General features: G+C 35.4%; 2 protein-coding genes across 4 annotated transcripts in view; one reads left to right on the top strand and one right to left on the bottom strand.

Annotated features, from left to right (window-relative positions):
* fbxo10 (F-box protein 10) overlaps positions 1–3328 on the bottom strand; it is a 29629-nt gene extending 26301 nt beyond the window's left edge. The window contains exons 1-2 of one of the 2 annotated variants that reach the window (XR_012402165.1): positions 3219–3328; positions 663–1291 (exon numbers count right to left, since the gene is read on the bottom strand). Coding sequence is in view for 1 of the 2 variants with exons in the window: in NM_001135257.1 (NP_001128729.1) it covers positions 663–1253 (591 nt within the window). In the remaining variant the exon portion in view is untranslated. 2 annotated transcript variants of the gene reach the window in all.
* A 3181-nt stretch (positions 3329–6509) lies between these two features.
* Positions 6510–20336, top strand: part of ecpas (Ecm29 proteasome adaptor and scaffold) — a 36672-nt gene continuing 22845 nt past the window's right edge. For both annotated transcript variants that reach the window (NM_001365155.1, NM_001162486.2), the window contains 18 exon segments: positions 6510–6550; positions 7327–7457; positions 7884–8000; positions 8157–8275; positions 10051–10197; positions 10282–10453; positions 11743–11882; positions 11969–12047; positions 12171–12290; positions 12377–12462; positions 12639–12714; positions 14971–15020; positions 15507–15573; positions 15663–15785; positions 15934–16037; positions 16122–16245; positions 18220–18300; positions 18407–18626. In NM_001365155.1, the coding sequence (NP_001352084.1) occupies positions 6529–6550; positions 7327–7457; positions 7884–8000; positions 8157–8275; positions 10051–10197; positions 10282–10453; positions 11743–11882; positions 11969–12047; positions 12171–12290; positions 12377–12462; positions 12639–12714; positions 14971–15020; positions 15507–15573; positions 15663–15785; positions 15934–16037; positions 16122–16245; positions 18220–18300; positions 18407–18626 (1978 nt within the window). In that variant the 5' untranslated portion in view covers positions 6510–6528.

The following is a 20336-nucleotide window of genomic DNA, read 5'->3' as shown; positions in this document are numbered from 1 at the left end:
TCCCGAACACTTCCGGGATGTACAAGTGGCTCAAACTCGCTCATTCTGAGGCAGGAACCGGCAGACGTGCAACAACTTTAACTATGAGGTAAACACAAAACAAAATTTTCCATCCGGATCCACACTTGTAAACAATCGCTCCATCAGGCTCGCACCATTCGCACGGCTCTCGGTCCCGCCCAGACTCGTCAGCGCTACCAAGCCGACCAATCACAGAGCTTAATCTACGCATCTTTGCGACGTGTAGTTAAATTTTTTGAGAGGTGCACGTCAGCACAGGGCTATGCGTCAGCGCCGTAGTATACGCCGGAATTTGACGCAGAAGTATAAATCAGCCTTAAGACAGCAGAAAGCTGACTGGGTAATTTTGGTGTCTTTTTACTAGAAGTTGTTCTTCTCAATGTAATTTTTTTTTTGGTAAAACTACAACAAAGATGGGGAAAGTATGTATACATTTACATATACTTTAACAAGTTCAATTAAGCCAGCAGTAAAACTTCACTAATGCACCTTTTTAAAAACACACTGAGGTTGCAAATGGCCTGCGGGCCAGCAGTTTGAGCATCCCTGGTCTAGAATATGCCAAATACTCCTGTATAACTAAGTGTTGTCAATGTTTGTTTATGGTGAAATATAAACAGCTGTTAAGTATCAAGACTCACCTTATAAACCACAGGTGAAAACCAGGCTGGCATAAAGACCACATTGCACAGCCTCGCCGTTGGGCACTGTTGATCAAAGCTCACCAACAATGACACATCCCCCAGCTTGCCCATTCCAACAATCTCCACAGGCACTTTAAGAGCCACCTCCACCTGTTCCTCATATACACCCGGATGGAGCACCACCTTGTCATACGGGCCAGCCACAGCCAGTGCCCCCCTGAGACTCTCATATCCGCCCCCCGCCACAGTAGCAACATGCCAAACCCTGCGGTCTTTCCTCCGCCGGAAGAGGTGAAGGCAGGCAGACGAGTGGAGGTCTGAGCCGTTCTGGGTCCAAGTACGACTGGCAAGAGCGTGCTGACGGAGAGCCTCTCTCCAGGAGGCCGGGGGCAGGTGGGGGCGGCGAGGCCAATTTGGGTGCCGACATTCAGGGCATCCTAGACAGAGCTGGCGCCAACGTGTACTATCCAAACTCAAAATGAGCTCCCTCCAGGCCCTGCACACCAGACAGCAGCGGCCTAGATCGGGCAGAGGCAAGTAGGCCAAGATGAGGCGCCAAAGCTCGACAGTCAGGTCTCCCACCTCCATATCGGTCAGCGCCACACCACCTCACCTGGGCAGATCACCTAAATATAAAATCAAATATATTTATCATTGTATTTACTGGTTTATTTCCTGTGCCGATATATTTCTTGTTGAAATTTAAAGCATTTGAAATAACTTTTCAAGGTGAAAATGTGATTACACAATTTGTAGATACTAGGTGCTAATATAAAATAGGTACACCTTTGATATGGAAATATTCTTTAGTTCATTTCCTTTAATCACTCTATCAAGGTCAGACATTCACAAGTAAACAAAAACACTGTAAAACAGCTTTAGAGTAGAAAAGTGTCATTCTAATTGAAAGCATCACTGACAATTTTTTTTTGTCCCTCTCAGTCCTTCCTTAAACTGTATTATTATAAATTTCAGATATAACGTTATACTTGCAGGAAATGCATTCTGGATTGCAGGGCTACACAATAAAACTGACTTTGCAATATTTAGTTTTCCTGCAATTTATATTTCGAAATAAATATTTCACAAGATTACTCTACTTGAAAAGAACTTCTAATTGATTGGATTGTGTTTTACTGGAGTGCATCTGCATAAAACGTACAAAATTATACACAATATATATAGACGAAATAAAATACATTAAAGCAAGAATTAAAAAAAATAGAACAAAGCTAAAAATTGAATAAACAGTGCTTTACGGTTTTTAGTGAAGACTAAGTGTATAGAGGTACAGAAATTCAATAATCAAATGTAAAATAACAAAGCATATTTTTCATTGTAAAATTAAACAATCTTTGTTAAAGTGGCAAACTTTATAATACATTGCGTCCAAATGGTTTAAATTCCTTTGAAATTGATTGACATCCTGCAATGTGACTTGCAGATTCCTACAAAGTCATATCGATGGTAAAACTACATATAGTGTAGCCCTATGGGATAGCAATTGATTGGACAAAAAAATCTGTCTAGTGCATAAGGAGTGATCAAAATTTTTCTCACAAAGATGCTAAATACTTCAGTTCGCTTAATTGTTAGCCTATAAGCTAAATATAGCCTCACTGCAAACTAATGTTAACATTTGTTATCAACGTTTTGTTTTTTCAAATACAACTTCATTACTATTTTAAAAAATGTGGGACGAGTACAAATTTAACTTGTCTCATCACTAAGGCCACATTCATCAGAAATTCAATATAATCAATAATATTGGGGAACTCAAAATAACAGTTTCAATACACAATAACAGTTTTCAATTTGAATATATATAAAAAAAAATAATAATAATGTGATGGCTGACTTTTCTAATTATTTTCCATGTTGAGAAGCTTAGTGAGCGAAAATAAAGACAGCAGCTGAGATATTACTGACACCAAACTTTTGAATGGTAATGTTTCTGCAAGCTTAAGATGATTTTTTTAACTTTTAAAAGTACAATATTACATTGATCAACAAATAAAGGGATGCACTGTATCATTTAAAAAAAAATAAAGCTGTTTTTTTTTACAATAAGCATCTATTTACAGATAAATAACATGTTGTAGGTCAAAGGTGAACCGCTGGTCCTTTCATCAGAATCTGTTTATGAAAACAATAATTAATTTGTTTTATATATATTTTTATATATTATAGCAAGTGTCAAAACATGTTACTGAAAAAAATGTAAAGGGTTCAACTACAGAATGCAATCAGACAACGAATGCAGGCATATTTACAACAAAATCAACGTGCAATACAACCCAACATATTTATTTTTAGCAAATAATTTGGATGAGACACCATCAAAACGCAGAGACCTGCTTGCAATGAAACAACACAGGTCGCAAAATGAGCACAGTAATGCGAACGGTCACAAATGCATTTTGAATGAAGTTAAATGGAAAGGAATATATGGCGAACGACAATATCACAATATCGATTTAGCAACGGCAACTTCGTAACTGCGCGACTAACACACAACGCTGCCATCATCACTGCAAAAACAAACGAGCCTACCTCGGACAATACTGTTTCCAGCTAGCATTTGATCAGATGTAGAGCTCATCGCTGCCCTTTTCTCTTGCGTAACGAGAAGAAACAAAGCTCCCATCCGGTCAAAATCTCGTGTTTCTTGGCGAATTTCTCTTGTTTTTGAAGGCGTGGAAAACAGGGATCACGCATATTCATACGGAGGCGGGGATGATCTTCTACGGACGACAACGACAACTTTTCCCTCTTGTCTGACACAGTTGTTTAGCAACATGGCTTTTGCTGTGCAGATGCACGTGATATTTATCTCTGCATCTTTTTCCACGCCACGCGCGTTTGCTGTTGGCAAAGCTAATAATGACCAACATCCCCTATAGTGTTTATGTTGTGGCGATTCTTGCCAACAGACTTACTAAAATATATAAATAAAGACTCTATTTAGTTATTAATAATAAGCAAATATGTTAATCTGGTAAGGGGCTCTCAGATAATTTATGTAAAAAATGCTTTTTTGCAAATCACAAATTTGCAAATGTTACTTTCCACTCAAACTTCTCCATCTGCAAACAAACATCTGACCGAAATTTGTTTCACTAGTGAAATTATCTTATTAAAAATCTACAATTACTGTTTGCACAGGAAATAGCAAGCGCTTCACATTCAAAGTAAAAGTCCTTATTAGTCATCAGAGCACTGCAGTAAAATAATGAAATTATTGACAAAAATGACAACATTTAAAATAGATATTGATTTAGAATGCAGCTTTTGTGAAAGCTTTAATGAAACTATTTCACATTTATTTTGGTCTTGCCAATATACTCGACTTTTTTGGATTAGTGTTGAATCTTTTATTGCTCATACTATTTTTAAATATTTTTACTAATCTTATAAACATGTGACTTTGGGTTATTGTGTTAAGGATCAATCTTTAAAAGATGCTGGTTTTATTATAAACTTTATTTTATTATTATGTAAATGTCACATACATAAATCCAAGTTGGCAAAAAGCAGACATCTTCATCTTCATGGTGCTAGAAAAAGAGATTCAAATGCATGTAAAAGTGATTTCTATGTCTAAAAATAGATCAAGCAATCAACAGTTAATATATGCTCCTCCTTTAAGATTTTTTGCGTGCTTAATAACTCTTATTAATAACTAAAATTGAAAAAATGTGTAATATATTTGTATGTAATTAGATAATTATTTACCCTTTCCAAGGTGACGCAATGGTGCAGTAGGCAGTGCTGTCGCCTCACAGAAAGATGGTTGCTGGTTCGAGCCTCGGCTGGGTCAGTTGGTATTTCTGTGTGGAGTTTGCATGTTTCTCCGTTTGCTCCGGTTTCCCCCACAGCCCAAAGACATGCAGTATAAGTGAATTGGATAGGCTAAATTGTCCGTATGAGTGTGAATAAGTGTGTATGGATATTTCTTAGAGATGGGTTGCAGCTGGACGGTCATCCGCTGTGCAAAACATATGATGGATAAGTTAGTGGTTCATTCCAATGTGGCGACCACAGATAAATAAAAGGACTGAGTCAAAAAGAAAATAAATGAATGAGTATATGCTTTCATATGTTTTTTTCTCTTTTTTTCTCATTCATTCCATTCTTGTTAAGAATATGAAGTGATTTTGTTGTATAAGAAAACTGTACATGCTGGTTCTTCTTCTTCCTTTTCTTCTTCTTCTTCTTATTGTTATTATTATTATTACTATTATTATTATTAATAATAATAATAGTAATAATAATAATAATAAAATGACATAATGAAATTTAAAAAAATGTAATCTGAGAGCATGTTTGTACAGTATCAAAAACAAAAATAAATTGTATTGCATTTCGTTTATCTTCTATCAATTTTCTAAGAAGTGGAAAAACTTCATTTCCCATTTGAGGAACACAAGCACTGTTTCCACAGCTCATCCTCCACTAAACATCCCCATTAGACTGAAATTGGGTGTCACGGGCAAGCAGTTACATTTTGTGTAGCCTGTCTTTGTAAAATGTATTTTTTTCCCCATGAAACTTTAGTTATGAGCTGCTTAGTGAATTTTATTTTATTTTATTTTATTCTGAAAATACAAAACATTTCAGCAGGTTTTTCATTAATGTTTTACCAGCACATAAAATCCAGTTACGAGGCAGCACGGTAGCACAATGGGTAGCACAATGGCCTCACTGCAAGAAAGTCACTGGTTCGAGCCCCGGCTGGGTCAGTTGACGTTTCTGTGTGGAGTTTGCATGTTCTCCCCGTATTGGCATGGGTTTCCTCCAGGTGCTCTGGTTTACCCCACGGTCTAAAGACATGCGGTATAGGTGAACTGAATAAGCTAAATTGGCCATAGTGTATGTGAGTGTTTGCAAGAGTGTGTGGGTGCTTGCCAGCATTGGGTTGCGGCTAGAAGGGCATCCGCTGGATAAGTTGCTGGTTCATTGCGCTGTGGTGACTAAGCTGAAAAAATAATACAATTTAATTGAATTAAAATGTAAAATTATTTGAATAAAATTCAATTAATAATAAATTGGAAACTAAAAATTCATAAAAGTAAAATAAGCATTTATTTAAATATCTCTTTATTGTTTGTTTGTATGTTTGTTTGTGGGAATATGTATAGAAAATGTTCAAATGTTTTTAAATGCCATCTTTTAAAGGCAGCAAGGCTCCGTTCAGTTATTTGCAGATCTAGCCAGAAAACTATCAACAGACTCCCTGTATAAGTTTAACGTATAGAGCATGGAACCTAAGGTAAGTCATTCGTTCATTCATTCATTCATTCATTCATTCATTCATTCATTCATTCATTCATTCATTCATTCAAACCAAATGTTGTTTCTCAAGCATTTCTCAAACATTCTTCAAAATATTTTTTAATCTACTTTACTTGTGTGACTACTCTTCAAATGACCACAGAGAGTATACTGTGTGTAATATACTGTTTTTATTTCTTTAAAAAGTTAAATCAACAGGGAAAGTGCCAATTTTTAGAAATGTGCTAAAAAATCTACATGAAACTAATAACCAGAGACCTTGAAAATGATTCATTTGCTGATATGATGCCTGACACGACTTTCAGGATAAAAAATTGCATTGCAGAATTTTTCATCAAAGGTAAATATCAATAAAAATTTAAACTAGCTCGAGTATAACGGCGCAGAAAATGAGAGAGAGAGAGAGAGAGAGAGAGAGAGAGAGAGAGAGAGAGAGAGATAGAGAGAGAGAGAGAGAGAGAGAGAGAGAGAGAGAGAGAGAGAGAGAGAGAGAGAGAGAGAGAGAGAGAGAGAGAGAGAGATTGTTAGGAGTGGCAGTGCTGCTGCTGCTGGTGACTTCACTTCAAACATGGCTGCGCAGGACGAGCTCAGTAAGTTTAACTCATTATATATGCTTTATTTCTTCATTTCTGCAGATTGCTTTTCAAAACCCTTTTTACAAGTGACCACTCATTTAATGACTGAGTTCGCCTTGCTGTCTGTTTGCTTACCGGTGATTACAGAAAACAATATTTGTAAATTGGATGTCAGTTTGGCAGCTAACCGGCTAGTATGTGCTTACTTGAGGCCCAATGCTCAGTCATGCTCCAAAATGAAAGTACTTTTAATCTGTTTATCTCTGTTAGACGACGCTACAGTCTTTGTGTATTATGAAATTATCCTTATATGAATGTCATAGTGGACCGGGGTTGGTTGTCATTTAATGGCAGCGGATGAAATAAATACGCAGATAATAAACGTTAACGTTAGTTAGCAGTGATGCTATTCAGCTCACAGGCTAACGAAGAAGCGACGTGAACTTCTCTTTTTTACTGTTTTAATATTTTTACAGTTCGTTTATTGTCTATTGTTCATAACAAGCATGTATTATAGTTTTAAATAAAATTTATTTGTTTATACTTGCACAGAGAGCCGGTAAAATGCACTTCTGTCAGGGACATGAATGCGTTGCAGTCATTCTCATTGTCTCTTTAATAAAGTTTTTGAATAAAGATTGGCGTTTCTTATAATTAACATGGAAACTTACGTGAAATATATGATAACGTTATATACAAATGTTTCCATCCAGGTGAATTTGGGTTAGGTAGTCATGTTTCGTTTTAAACACTAACCTATCTGTCACTTCTGTTTTGTTTTTTCAATATAGACCAGTTGGAGCGTGTGTTTTTACGCTTGGGTCATGCTGAAACAGACGAGCAGTTGCAGGACATTATATCTAAGTTCCTGCCTCCTGTCCTCCTCAAACTATCAAGTGTGCAAGAGGGGGTTCGCAAGAAAGTAAGTGTGTAAACTGTTTAGTAAGCAGGTTTTAAGTTTAGGGGTCAGTAAACCAGTAACAGAAAACATATGAAGTACAACGTATTTTAAATTTAGCTTGGTTCTTTTACTCACTAATTATTAACCATATTTTTTGTGTTATAAACTATTTGACATTTGTAATTAATGTTGTTAAAAGTTACTATCACTTGTTACCTACAACTTTATGTTTTGTAATTGTAACTTAAGTGAGTTTGTAGTCTGGACCTGCTCTTGTTTTTTGTTATGGTTTATATCCACTTCAATTATTTAAAAAAGGAAAATAAATGTTTTGTGCATATATCATATGTTTATACATGCTAATAGATACATATTCACTTAGTAGTGGCCATGGGAACGATTTCAATAACAGTTGAAATATCTGGACTTTGTTATTGCACTTTCCAGGTTATGGAGTTGTTGGTTCACTTGAACAAAAGAATAAAGAGTCGACCCAAGATCCAGCTGCCTGTAGAGACGCTGTTGGTTCAGTATCAGGATCCATCCGCTGCATCTTTTGTCACGGTACGATTGCAAACACGCACATATCACTATCACTGCTCTCAATGCTCGAAATTTGTGACTTGATCTTCACATGGGTCATGATTTTTATGCAAGCGGTTTATGTTTCCATATTATAAAGACCATCATTGTGATGACTGGCTGTTTCTGTGCTTGCAGAATTTCACTATCATCTATATAAAGATGGGGTATCCCAGATTGGAGGTGTCCAAACAGTGTGAGCTTGCACCCACTCTTCTGACAGCAATGGAGGGCAAACCACAGCCCCAGCAGGATAGGTTAGTTTCAGCTTTATTAAAATGAGTGGTTATGAACACATTTAATTCATTATGATAATATGGAATAAATAAATATAAATGTTTGTATGTGTGCATTAAGAAAATAAATGTTTATATTATTTATAAGTGTCTTGTTCCTATCAGAGCATTTTTTTTGTATTTGTACTATATTTTGTATTTAAAAATACATTAACAGCTACAATTAAAGGGTCACGAAACACCAAAACACATTTTTTGATCTGTTGACAGTGGTATATGTGTCCCACACTGCTAAAAACACTATTAGGACACCTATATTTCGCTAAAAAGTGTAAATTGGTTGTTTTCGCGTTATTTCAAGCAAATTCGTACTTCCGGTTTGAAACGAAGTTTTGAAGCTGCGCCACGGCCATGACATAATAGCGTTGTATTCCAGCGTGCAGACTGGACGTCTGTGCCAGAGTGAGTCTTATTACGTCTTACAGTGTGATGCATTAATGCATGAGTAAGGCCTGGTTCAAACCAATCAGCGCGCTCTATTGTGCAACTTCATTAATATTCATTACTGTCAGAGTGTAGACGGCAGAGATGCCACGTTGTGTTGGCAAAACAAGCGTGAAGTGTTGCTTTTATTGTTTGCTGCCGTTAAGTTTCGTTTTCATTTTCTCTCTGTGAGAGCGCAGACTCACGCGTGGATTAACAGTGTACGCGACGCGCGACAACAATAACTTGCGTGTCTAAGGAGGATTATTGTTTACCTGAGAGCTGTTCTCATCTGCAAACGCTGAGATCTGGATTCGCTTGTAGTCTCCTCTAAATAAAGAAGCGGCTCTAGTTGCTGGTGATTGTCCTGTCTCTACAGATTTGGTAAGTGAGCGACCAGTGCTCTTTGTTTATTCAGTTCGTATTTTATTCATATCAAACAAACTATTGCATCAGTGTAAACAAGTTAGCACTAACAGTTACAACCAAACTATAACCTCGTGTTGGATTTTGTGACCGGAATAACACACTTTATAATAACGCTTATAATAACGGGAAATAACGCTTTCTGACGCTACCTGCCGTGTGCATCTAAGCTTCCGGGAAATGCGGAGGTTTTTTTTCTCTCATTCGCCGTGCGGTATCAAACATTGCATGAAAAATACACGCTTAGAGCAGATCCTCGAGTCAAATATCTCGTTTGTCGGAAGGGACATTAATGAATTCCCTGAATGAAAGAGCCAAACTGCAGTTAAAGTCCACCATTTAATAATTTGGCAAATAATTCGACAACAGATGTCCATGTAAACACAGTCACATTGTCAGCTGTGGTTGTGTGTTTTGACTCTGAAATTCAGCGCGCCCAAATAGACACTCCCATACCAAGCCTCTTTTCTTCCTCCGACACTCCCCCCTAAACAGAGCTGGACACGCCCACTTTTCTGACTTTTTCCAAAGTAGAGGTGTGAAAACACCCTGCTGAAACGAGGGGGTTTAATGGCCCTTTAAATGTAGTAAAATAAATGTAGATGTTATAACTATTATGAAAATATTTTCTATTGTAAAATATTTTCAAATGTTTTTTTTTTATTTTACGTTAATTTGGTAATGTATTTTTTAAGACTCTTTAATGAATAAAATGTACAATAACGAAAAGAAATGTATACTTGTTTGTTTTTGTAACAAAAAAAGGATTAGGAGGACAATATTAAAATTAATAAGTATACATTTCTTTAAAAAAAATGCTTGCTGTGTACATGTATATGCATTTATTTATTTACTAAATAACTCTTGTCTTTTTCTTTTCTCTCTAGTTTAATGCACCTGCTGATCCCTACACTGTATCATATGAAATATCCATCAGAACCGTCTAAAGCTTCCCCATTTGTCCTGACGGAGAGACCCAAAACTGTACATCTCCTCTTAGAGTTCATGCTTGATGTTCTTCTGATGCCTTATGGGTATGTCAATTAGATGTGTATAAAAGGTCATAGTTGTAATGAATATTGATTACTTGAACCTCATAAACTCTTGCTTGTTTAAAGGTTTGTGTTAAATGAACCTCCTAGTCGTCCGGCCCCCTCATCTCCACAAGGGGGCTCTGGAGCCGGAGCCACAGCCACACAAGGTCTTCCTCAACCTCCTCCAGGAATGAGTGTTTATGCAGTTAAAAGAGTGATTGGAGAAGCTCAGTGGAGCCCAGAGCAACTGGAGCAGGTGAGGATTTTAAGAAAATGTGTTGTTCGATAATTTATTTATTTATTTTTTTTGGATGATGCAAAAAATGTATTGACAGTTATTTATTAAACGGCGTATACACATTATCATTTCAGTTGTTGATTAAACATTATTATAGATGTTTTTGAGGCATCTTATTAACTATCTGAAATTAATTTCCGTATTATCTAAGCCATCATATACATTCATCTCATTAACATGAAAAATTTAAATAATAAAATTTTGTTCATTTTTCCTATAATACTGTATGTTTGTTCTCGAGAAAGTCACATATCTATTAGTTCAACTTGCCTGTTTACCCTAATTAACCTAGTTAAGGCTTTAAATTGCACTTTAAACACAAGTATTTTTAACAATTAGTAAAATGTGTTATGACACCTTGGCAAAGACAAGTTTTTAGTTATGAGAAATTTGTTAGTATTATTTATTAATTTGTTTGTATTATGTTTAAAATAATTTTGCTCCTGGGAAATAAATAAAAAAATCATTAATGGGCTAATAATTTTGCTTTGTACACATAAAATGATGCAAATTAGCACATTATATTACATGCAAACATTAAGTGCTTGTATTAAATGATCAATTATTTATACTATTTACATTTTTTAGTGTATGTCCTCAATAGTCGCATCGCAAGATATGCAATGTTTAGTTAGGATTATATTTGACGAGAAACCACAGGTCAAAACACTGGAGAATTTAGTGATAGTAGAGTGAAAATTTATTATCTGCAAATTGTTTTAAGGCCTATGGCCTTGTTTAAGAGAGTTTAAAGCATTTTAATAGTGCATAAAGAAGTTTAGTAAAGAATCATTTTATTGAATCATTTATATGATGAAGACTATGCAGTGTTATTTTACTTTTGATTATTCAATTTCTGAAACCCATAAAGCACTGTTTATTTCACTTTAATATTTAACTGTAGTTTGTTTATCATCTGTATATAATAACTTGCATAAAAATATATTTCAGTCCCCTACAAAATCATCCGAATTTATAGAGCTATTTCAGCCATGTGCAATTGTATTTATTTGCAGAGGAAAAAAAAATATTGCAATGTTAAAATTTTCCAACATCGTGCAGCCATATTTTGAGTGTGATTTACAATTTTGTTATACCGGTGACAATACACCAACAAAGTAAACACAGCTTCCATCATTAAAGTTAATGGCTAATCTTTAATTTAAGCATTTAAAATTGACGTACCTAGTTCCAGTATACCCTTTCTGTGGCTTTTCAGATAATCTCATTCCCCATTCTTTTTCCAGTGTAAGCTGGGGATTGTGAAGTTCATAGAGGCCGAGCAGGTACCTGAAGTGGAGACAGTCATTCATTTAGTGGTGGCATCAAGTGACACCAGACACAGTGTGGCTACAGCAGCTGATCTGGAACTTAAAAGCAAGCAGAGGTGAGGCCGTCTGTGATAAAATGACAAATAAAACCATCAACACTTACTAATTAAACTCATCTCTTGTTTTTTCATTTGAACTGCAGCATTATTGACTGGAACAATCCACTCATTATCAACAGAATGTATAAAGTTTACCTGGGTGATATTCCACTTAAAACTAAAGTAAGTACATGTACACATGGGTGCTCAAATATCGTTATGTTTTTATTCATTGAGATGTATGACTGGGTTTTGTGTTTTTTTTTTTGTGTGTGTGTGTGTGTGTGTATGTGTGTTTTTACGCAGGGTGCCACAGTGAAGCAGGAGCTGAAGCATGAGCCGGTCAGCACCAGAGTTAAGATGAAGATTCTTCCTCATCTTCTTCGCTCCAGGCTGGCTGCTGAATGCTTTCCTGCCAATATACAGGTCAGAATGATTTCGTTTGACAGGAAGAAAGTGAATGCAGCTGAAATGCACGCTGAGAGAGACTGATAGTGGTCTGTTTTGTTCAGGTTGTATATGATGGACTTTTCGGAGCAAACACCAACAACAAACTCCTGTCCCTCACTCTGCAGTTTGTGCATCATATATGCATGGTGTAAGAGACACATTTACTACAGTGAAGCATTTCCTATAGGTTGTTATGTGATCAGAACTTAATTTTTCAAAGTGCTGTATTTTTAAGTGAGAATTTGTGTCAGGTTGCCTATTGTGCTTCTGTAAACAGGTGTACATTATATATTGTAATGATAATAATTGTGCTTTAATCTGAAGGTGTCCTGATACCAACAAACCTTTGGGTTTGATGCTGCTGAATGGACTTACCAAGCTTATCAATGAATATAAAGAGGTATGAAAGCATGCTGCTGAGTGATTGAATTTTAGTTGTTACTGGAATTGTAACTTGTCAGTACATAGGTCAAAGATGAGATGTCCTTAAAAAACAACCCACATATTAAATAAAAATAAAGATATATATTTTTTGAAAATAACATAATTTTAAATGAGTTAAACAAGTTTCCATCATATTTCAGTGTAACAGATATATTTGTGTAAAAACCAAACAATTGACTTATTCTGACCAGGACTTATTAAAAGTTAAGAAAGAATAAGTGATCATTCTAAATTGTATTATATTTGAAATCACCTTAAGCTACATGCTGACAAATTGCTAAAGTCTGCTGTTTTAAAGCGTAGTGACAATATATAACGATTTAAAATTATAATTAAGTATTTTGTAGGGATGTAACGGTATCAGAATTTCACGGTACGGTAATACCTCGGTATGAATGTCACGGTACGGTATTTATTGAATCATTTACAGGAAAAAACAAAACTTATGAAAATACTCCAAAAAAGTGCCAAAAGTGTCAATGACATACAAATTAGCCATCTATCTGTAAGCTTTGAAACAGGAACTTCAATTTTAATAACAAAAAATTATTAAACCATGTAAAAAAATAAAGTTTCAATTTAGTATTGTTGAAAACTCATCACATTCAACATTTAATCACACTCAGCCCATCTACCCAGATGAGAGCTCTGCTAGTCGGACTTCTCATCAAGCATCTCCCGCTGGATCTAATCTCACTATATTTATTAAACGGGATATTTCATTCATCTTGTTGTCTTTATCTAACGACATATTCCCTGACTTTGGTCATTGGAATCTATTACTTGTTCTCAGGTAACGTGTTTTGGCTGAGCGCAAAGATAAGTTAATGATTAATGTAACCACGTACATTCTGTATATTGACTGATCGCCTTTATTTCCTATAATGTATAAACTTATTGTATGTTATACTTTTAAAATGGCCATTATCGATTCTTAAAATTGATACTCAGCAAAAGAGAGGCTGTGTTTCGTATTTTCACTGAAATTGAAAGGAGGCAGTTGTTATCGGCTCCGTTTTGTTATAAATATGCACACAGTGAAGATGACGCTCATCTTATGCAGCACGACGCCTCAACATTTCTGCTGTCTAAGTTGCTAATATTAAAATGAAAAAAGGCAGTTCCTTAAATCATGTTTACATTTTATTGTTGAGAAAGTGAAACAACGAAGCCAGGGTGATGTGAATGAAGTTATAAAGTACACTGTTCCCTTTGAAGATTTACCCGTGTCCTCGGTATAATCTGCTTTTCCCTATCAAACTGAGAAGAAGAGACTGCAGCCTTGATCAAACTTGCGAAGTCTGAACTTACACGGAGATAATGCAGGACTGAACTGTGCGTGTAAAGCAGGTCGCACACCAGAAGCGACGCTCGGCGGCGCGCCGCGCAGCGCCATGTATTTTAGAATTCTAAACATAGGTTTCTATCAGGATACACACACCGGCGCCGCAAGTCGGCGGCTGTCGGCGGCGCCCGGCGACGGCTCAGGACGCAGTTCATTTTTCAGCCGCGCCACAGAGCGCCATCTGATTAGTTTCATGTTAAATATCATTCGAATGTGCGCGTCTGGTGTGTGATACTTGAATCTGTCATGTACGCGCCGTGTCGCGGCGCCAAGCGGCGCTTCTGGTGTGCGACCTGCTTTAGAGTTTTCCAGCTCTTTTCATCCCCGCTTCTAGCAGCACACTCCATTTCCGCATTAACTACTGGATCTGTAGCAACAACAGACCGCAAGGGATGATGGTCAAGCATGGGCTGATGGCAATTGTAGTTTTCGTTACCTCCCGTTCGCTTCATTCGCCTGAGCAAATTTTCTCAGAAGACCTATAGTTTTACCGAGTCATGCGACTTCGGTAATATCGAAAAAAAAATAATATTGCGGTATGACGGTATTTACAATACCGTTACATCCCTAGTATTTTGTGGCTGCACTGTCATGTCATCTAATATTTTTATTAGATGACAAGACATGTTGCTTTATATATATGCCTGTCAAGACATTTTTGTAGATGAACTTTTTTGTGGCTACATTTTAACTAAATCTAAAATCTTAAACTAATTAAGTAAAATGTATGAATGTCTTTTATTTGTTCAGAAAAACTTAAATTAGACATGACATAACTGATTTATAACACATTGTGGTTTTAATGCTTGGAAATGTTGTCTTTGACTTATCTCTCAAAGTGACCTTTTTTTATCATTTTATTATAAGGACCCCAAGCTACTATGTATGGCCTATTCAGCTGTTGGAAAACTTTCAAGGTAATAGAAACCTTTTTATAAAATAATAGGTAACACTTTAAAATAAGGTCCCATTAGTTTATATATTTACTGACATGAACAATACAATTATTACAGTATTTATTCATATTCGTTAACATTAATGCATATAAAGTTGTTTAATGCAAGTTCTTGTTAATTCAAAGCACTCATGTTAGCAAGCATATTTTATCTTAAGCAAGCAAGCAAGCAATATATTTTAATGATGCATTAGTAAATGGTAGTTGTAAACTATGTACAGTAAACTTTGATTACTGAATCTTGTTCAGGTTTGTTCATTCTAAGTTCACGCTAGTAAATAATTAACTAATGGAACCTTATTGAAAATTGTGACCTAATATTAAATTATAGTTTTTTTTTCCTGTAAAGTAAAAAAAGAAAAATTAACAACAACATAATTTTCTTAGGTAAATGAAGTTGGACCGAAAATAATGTTTCCATTTTCTTTCCCCCTCTTTGTTTTAACAGTCGGATGCCTCAGCTTTTCACAAAAGACATTGCATTGGTACAGCAGTTTTTTGAGTCCATGTGCAAGGTTTGTTTGATTCAAATTTCAGAAAGCCGTTATACACTTATTACAGCATGACTTGTATAAATTTTTACTTTATTTCAATGGATAAACAGGAGGAAGCTGATGTGCGATTGGCCATACAAGAGGCCTTGTCTATGATGGTGGCAGCATACGCTAATCTTCAGGGGGCACTTCTGAACCTGATGGAAGCACTTGTGGCTGCATATATCACAAAGGTTTGCTATTTACTTAGACAAACACGTAAAACATGAATTATACACTTCAGCTTTAATTTAACAATGAATTTAGTTTAAAGCCAAATCTAAGTTTATGATTAAATAATAATATCTGATATTCTATCCTTCAATTTTGTCTTTGTGTTAGCCGGAGGTACAGGTGCGTCAGGTGGCAATGAAATTTGCCAGCACAGTGTTTGCTCCTGATCATGTAGCCTCTAGATTTCTCTTGCTTCTGGCTGCTGGAGATCCGTAAGTATATATCTGCTCTTTAAGTTTTCTTTTCTTAACTGTGTTGTCATGAAAATGTATACACCATATGGCTTGTGTTTGTAGCCGTGAGGAAGTGGCTGGGGAGGCTCAGCGGGCTCTCAGGTCTCTCCCTTCTACAAAGACAGAGAAGGAGGGGTCAAGACCCATGCCGTCATTTCCAGAGATGGTCAGCTACATTCAGGAAAAGGTGATTGTTTTGATATATCTTTTTGTGTGTCGTGCCCTAAAATGGGTCTTGGGTTACATTTGATTTAATCCTGCATTGTTAACCGATCTGAATTACATTATATTTGAGTTTGTATTAGGGATGCTTGATATATTGGTGGATATATCATTATCAGCCAATAAATGCTAATTTTAATGTTTAATGATAATCTGTCCCATAACAAATTAGTCCAACATCTTGAAGCACATAATTGATGTATTATTTCTGCTGGTTGAACCATGTCACGTGTTTGCAGCCCGCCACTTTTTTTATTATTTTACTAGTAGTTTGATTTTGGTTAATGTTCATTGACTTAGTTGCTTCATTTATGCATTAGTTTTTTTTTGTCAGGCAGTAGATTTTATTTATATAAAATAAAGTTGGCCTTTTAGAAGAGTACTTGATTAGTAAAGTTCAGAGATCAGATAAAGCTTTTCTGAAATTAAGGTTTTAAAATACAGTGGTCCCTCGCTATAACACAGTTTACTTTTTGTAGTTTCGCAGATTTTTTTGTGCAATTTGACATGCTTTTTTTTTTTTTTTACAACGCATTGTCTTTTGCGTCTTGTTTTACTGTAGACCATTGTCAATCCATCTCCTCCGTACCGTGTCTCCTGTAAAGCACAGAATGTGTTCAGCTTGCCAAATTTACATAAATCTTTGAGCGCTAGCAGTGTGACCCTGATGTGCTGCTGTATGTTTGCAAGTTTTCTCCACACAATGTCATATCTGCACTAAAATGTACCTGCGGTAGCACCAAAAACACAGAGGAAGATGCTAACCATCGCACAAAAAGTTGAACTTCTGGACATGCTAAAGGAAGTTACGCAATGTAGGGTGCCATTATGGAATAAATAAATGAAGATCAAATGGTTATGATCTGTTGTTTCATTCTATAATACTGGACTTATTTTTCTACAAAGGTTTGAACTTCGAGAGTGTTTAAACAAGAGAGAAAAGAGTGAAAATGTTAATGCTTAACTGAGAAAATTGTATAAAGTGTGTAGTGAGAAATTTTACAGCCTGAAAACATCTATAATAATTCTAAAAAATAAATCTGACTACTTTGTGGGTTTCGGACTATTGCGGATTATTTTTAGAGCGTAACTCCCAGGATTAACAAGAGACCCCTGTACATTTTTTACTGTGTGTGTTTGCTTTTTCTTTTTACCTCAAAAGAATCCTCTGATCCCAGTATGTTTAGTGCAGTGATTTATTTATAAAACCAGGGAAGATGTACCATCTTATGTTTTATACTAATTTATATACAAGTCAGAATTATTTGCCCTTCTGAATTATTAGCCTGCCTGTATATTTGTTTTCCCCAGTTTCTGTTTAACGGAAGGAAGATTTGTTCAACACATTTCTAAATAAAATAGTTTCAATAATCTCTAATAACTGTTTTCTTTGCCATGATCACAGTATATAATATTTTACTAGATATTTTTCAACATACTATTATTCAGCTAAAAGGGCAATTTAAAGGCTTAATACTAGGTTCATTAGGCAAGTTAGGGTAATTAAGCAAGTTGTTGTACACTGAAGAAAATGGTGTCTGCAAAATTGTTGCAAATAATTTATATGTATTGAATTTAAACAAGCAAATTAAATTAAATACTGTTCCACTTAATTTGTTTAAATTCAGCCCAAATAAATAGTTTACAAGCACTTAACTACAAAAACATGAATAAATCCACAAAATCATCTTTGAATAACTTTTTTCAGTGTATAATGTAAAAAATGTAAATCTGCTTTTATTCTAGCTGAAATAATACAAATAGGACATTCTCCATAAAAAAAAAAGATAGGAAATACTGTGAATTTTCTTTGCTCTGTTAAACATAATTTGCGAAATAAATAAAAGTAAATAAGAAGAAATAATTTAAAAAGATTTACCGGAGGGCTAATAATTTTGACTTCAACTACAAGGCTGACCTTTTACTTGTTTTGTTACAGGCTGCGCAGAGATTAAAGACTCCTGCAAAATACATTGTTGGCACTTCCACATTGCCTTTCAATCCTGCAACATTTTCAGAGGTAAATTAACAGTCTTCATAAATTAGATTTCCTATGATATTTTACTTAGTGAGTGTGTCCCACAGGTATATGTTGAACTGAACAAATGTGTTTTTTATTTCCACAGATAGTTCTTTATCTCCGAATGTGTTTAGCTCACAGTTCTGGAGCCACACCCACATCTCAGAGCTTGATGGACATGCAAGATGATGCTCCTCTTATTGGCCGCTATGTTCAGTCATTACTGTCCAATGAAGCTTCTCTTTCCTCAGCCACTAAAGGAGGAGACGCCAATCCAGTTCACATTTACATTGACTTACTGCAACAGCTGCTGTCAGCTGTAGGAGGTGAGGAAGATTGCAAATGATGTGCTCTGTGGGCAGTATAATGATATAGTATACAGTTTACATCTTTGGATAAAAGGGCTCTAAAGGAAAGTATCAAATCCATTCCAGTTTATCTAAAATTAGAACATGATTTATTGATTATGCACTTTACATGTCAAAGTCTCAAAACACTGATTTGTAAAAAATAAGATTTTAAAGAAGCTTCTTCTGCTCACCAAGCTTGTATTTATTTGTTCCAAAGTACAGCAAAATAAGTAAAAATGTTAAATGTTTTTACTATTTAATAAAATTTGTTTTTATTTGAATATATTTTAAAATGTGTATTACTGTGATTTCGCAGCTGAACTTTTGGCATCTTTTGGAACATGATACATTATTATACACTGACTGTACCAATATTAAGTGTTTTTTCTTTTTAAAAGAAATTATAGAAATGTATGTTTTATTAGTAAGGATGCTTTAAATTGATCAAAAGTGACAGACATTTATAATCTTACAACATTTCTGATAAATGCTATTCTTCCTGTTCATTAAAGAAAACTGAAACGATAGTAATCATACTAAGGGCCCTATCATACACCCGGCGCAGTGGGGCGCAAGACGCGGCGCAATAGTCTTTTGGTAGTTTCAGCTTGGCGCAAGAGTCGTTTTGAGGTGTTGCGCTACGCTGTTTAAATAGCAAATGCATTAGCGCTCATTTGTGCGCCCATAGGCATTCTGGTCTAAAAAGGTAGGCGTTCTGAGGCGCACAGCTGGCGCGTTGCTATTTTGAGAATCTATAATAGATTTTTCATTAGACCAAAACTAACCCGGTCTAAACTCCGGCGCAGAGTTGCGCCACGCTTTCGCACTGCTTAATATGCACAAGAGAGCAATAGGCAAATATCTTTACATATGAAAAAATTTAAATATTAAATATTATTATATATATATAGGATATAATAAGAATAGATATAGAATATAAATATAAAGAATTAAAATATTACAAAACATATTATTTTCTAGCCTACATAAATATGAAAAATAACTGCTTTTATGTCTTCTTCATCTCGGGAGGCTTTTTCAGTTCATTCATAACAATTTGCTTTTGTATAATGTTATTATTATTAGCAGTATTATTTAATATATCCATATTTATATTTGTTTTATTAAAAACAAGCTTAGATTTGCCCACCTGTCAGGTTTAAGACCACATGGGGCATGGCAGGTGTATTTGGAAATAACTCAGTATTTTGACCACACTTGGTCATTATTGTTCATTTATTCGTTTGCTAGAAATTAGAACTGAATTTAGAAATAGTTTTGAAACTAATATTTGCGCTTAACAAACGAAATTAATTATTTATAGACTAATTGATGTCTGTGCGTAAAGGTTTCCCTATCCAAGAGCGAAAGTGAAAGTAGATCATTTATCTCTCATTCTCACGCAGTAGATGCTCTGTTTAATAGTTTTCTGTTAAAAAACTGTCAACTGTAACTGTTTGCTTGTGAAATGCTCATGTTTTCCACTTACTTTGCTTCCTGTAAATTGTGAATGCGCTCTTGGCGTGACGCAGCTGGGCCTTAAAGGGAATTGGAGATGAGACTCTAATTGGTTTATTCTCAAAACACACCTATAACTCATAAAGAAAATAAACTCAACCCTTTTAGACCATGCGCCGTGGCGCAAGGCAGATTTCCCGTCCTTAAATTATCAAAAACGCGTCCTGA

This window comes from Danio rerio, chromosome 1 (assembly GCF_049306965.1).
Source record: "Danio rerio strain Tuebingen ecotype United States chromosome 1, GRCz12tu, whole genome shotgun sequence".
NCBI lineage: Eukaryota > Metazoa > Chordata > Actinopteri > Cypriniformes > Danionidae > Danio > Danio rerio.
The sequence above is the reverse complement of the archived record's forward strand: the minus strand, read 5'-3'. Positions and strand labels throughout refer to the sequence as shown.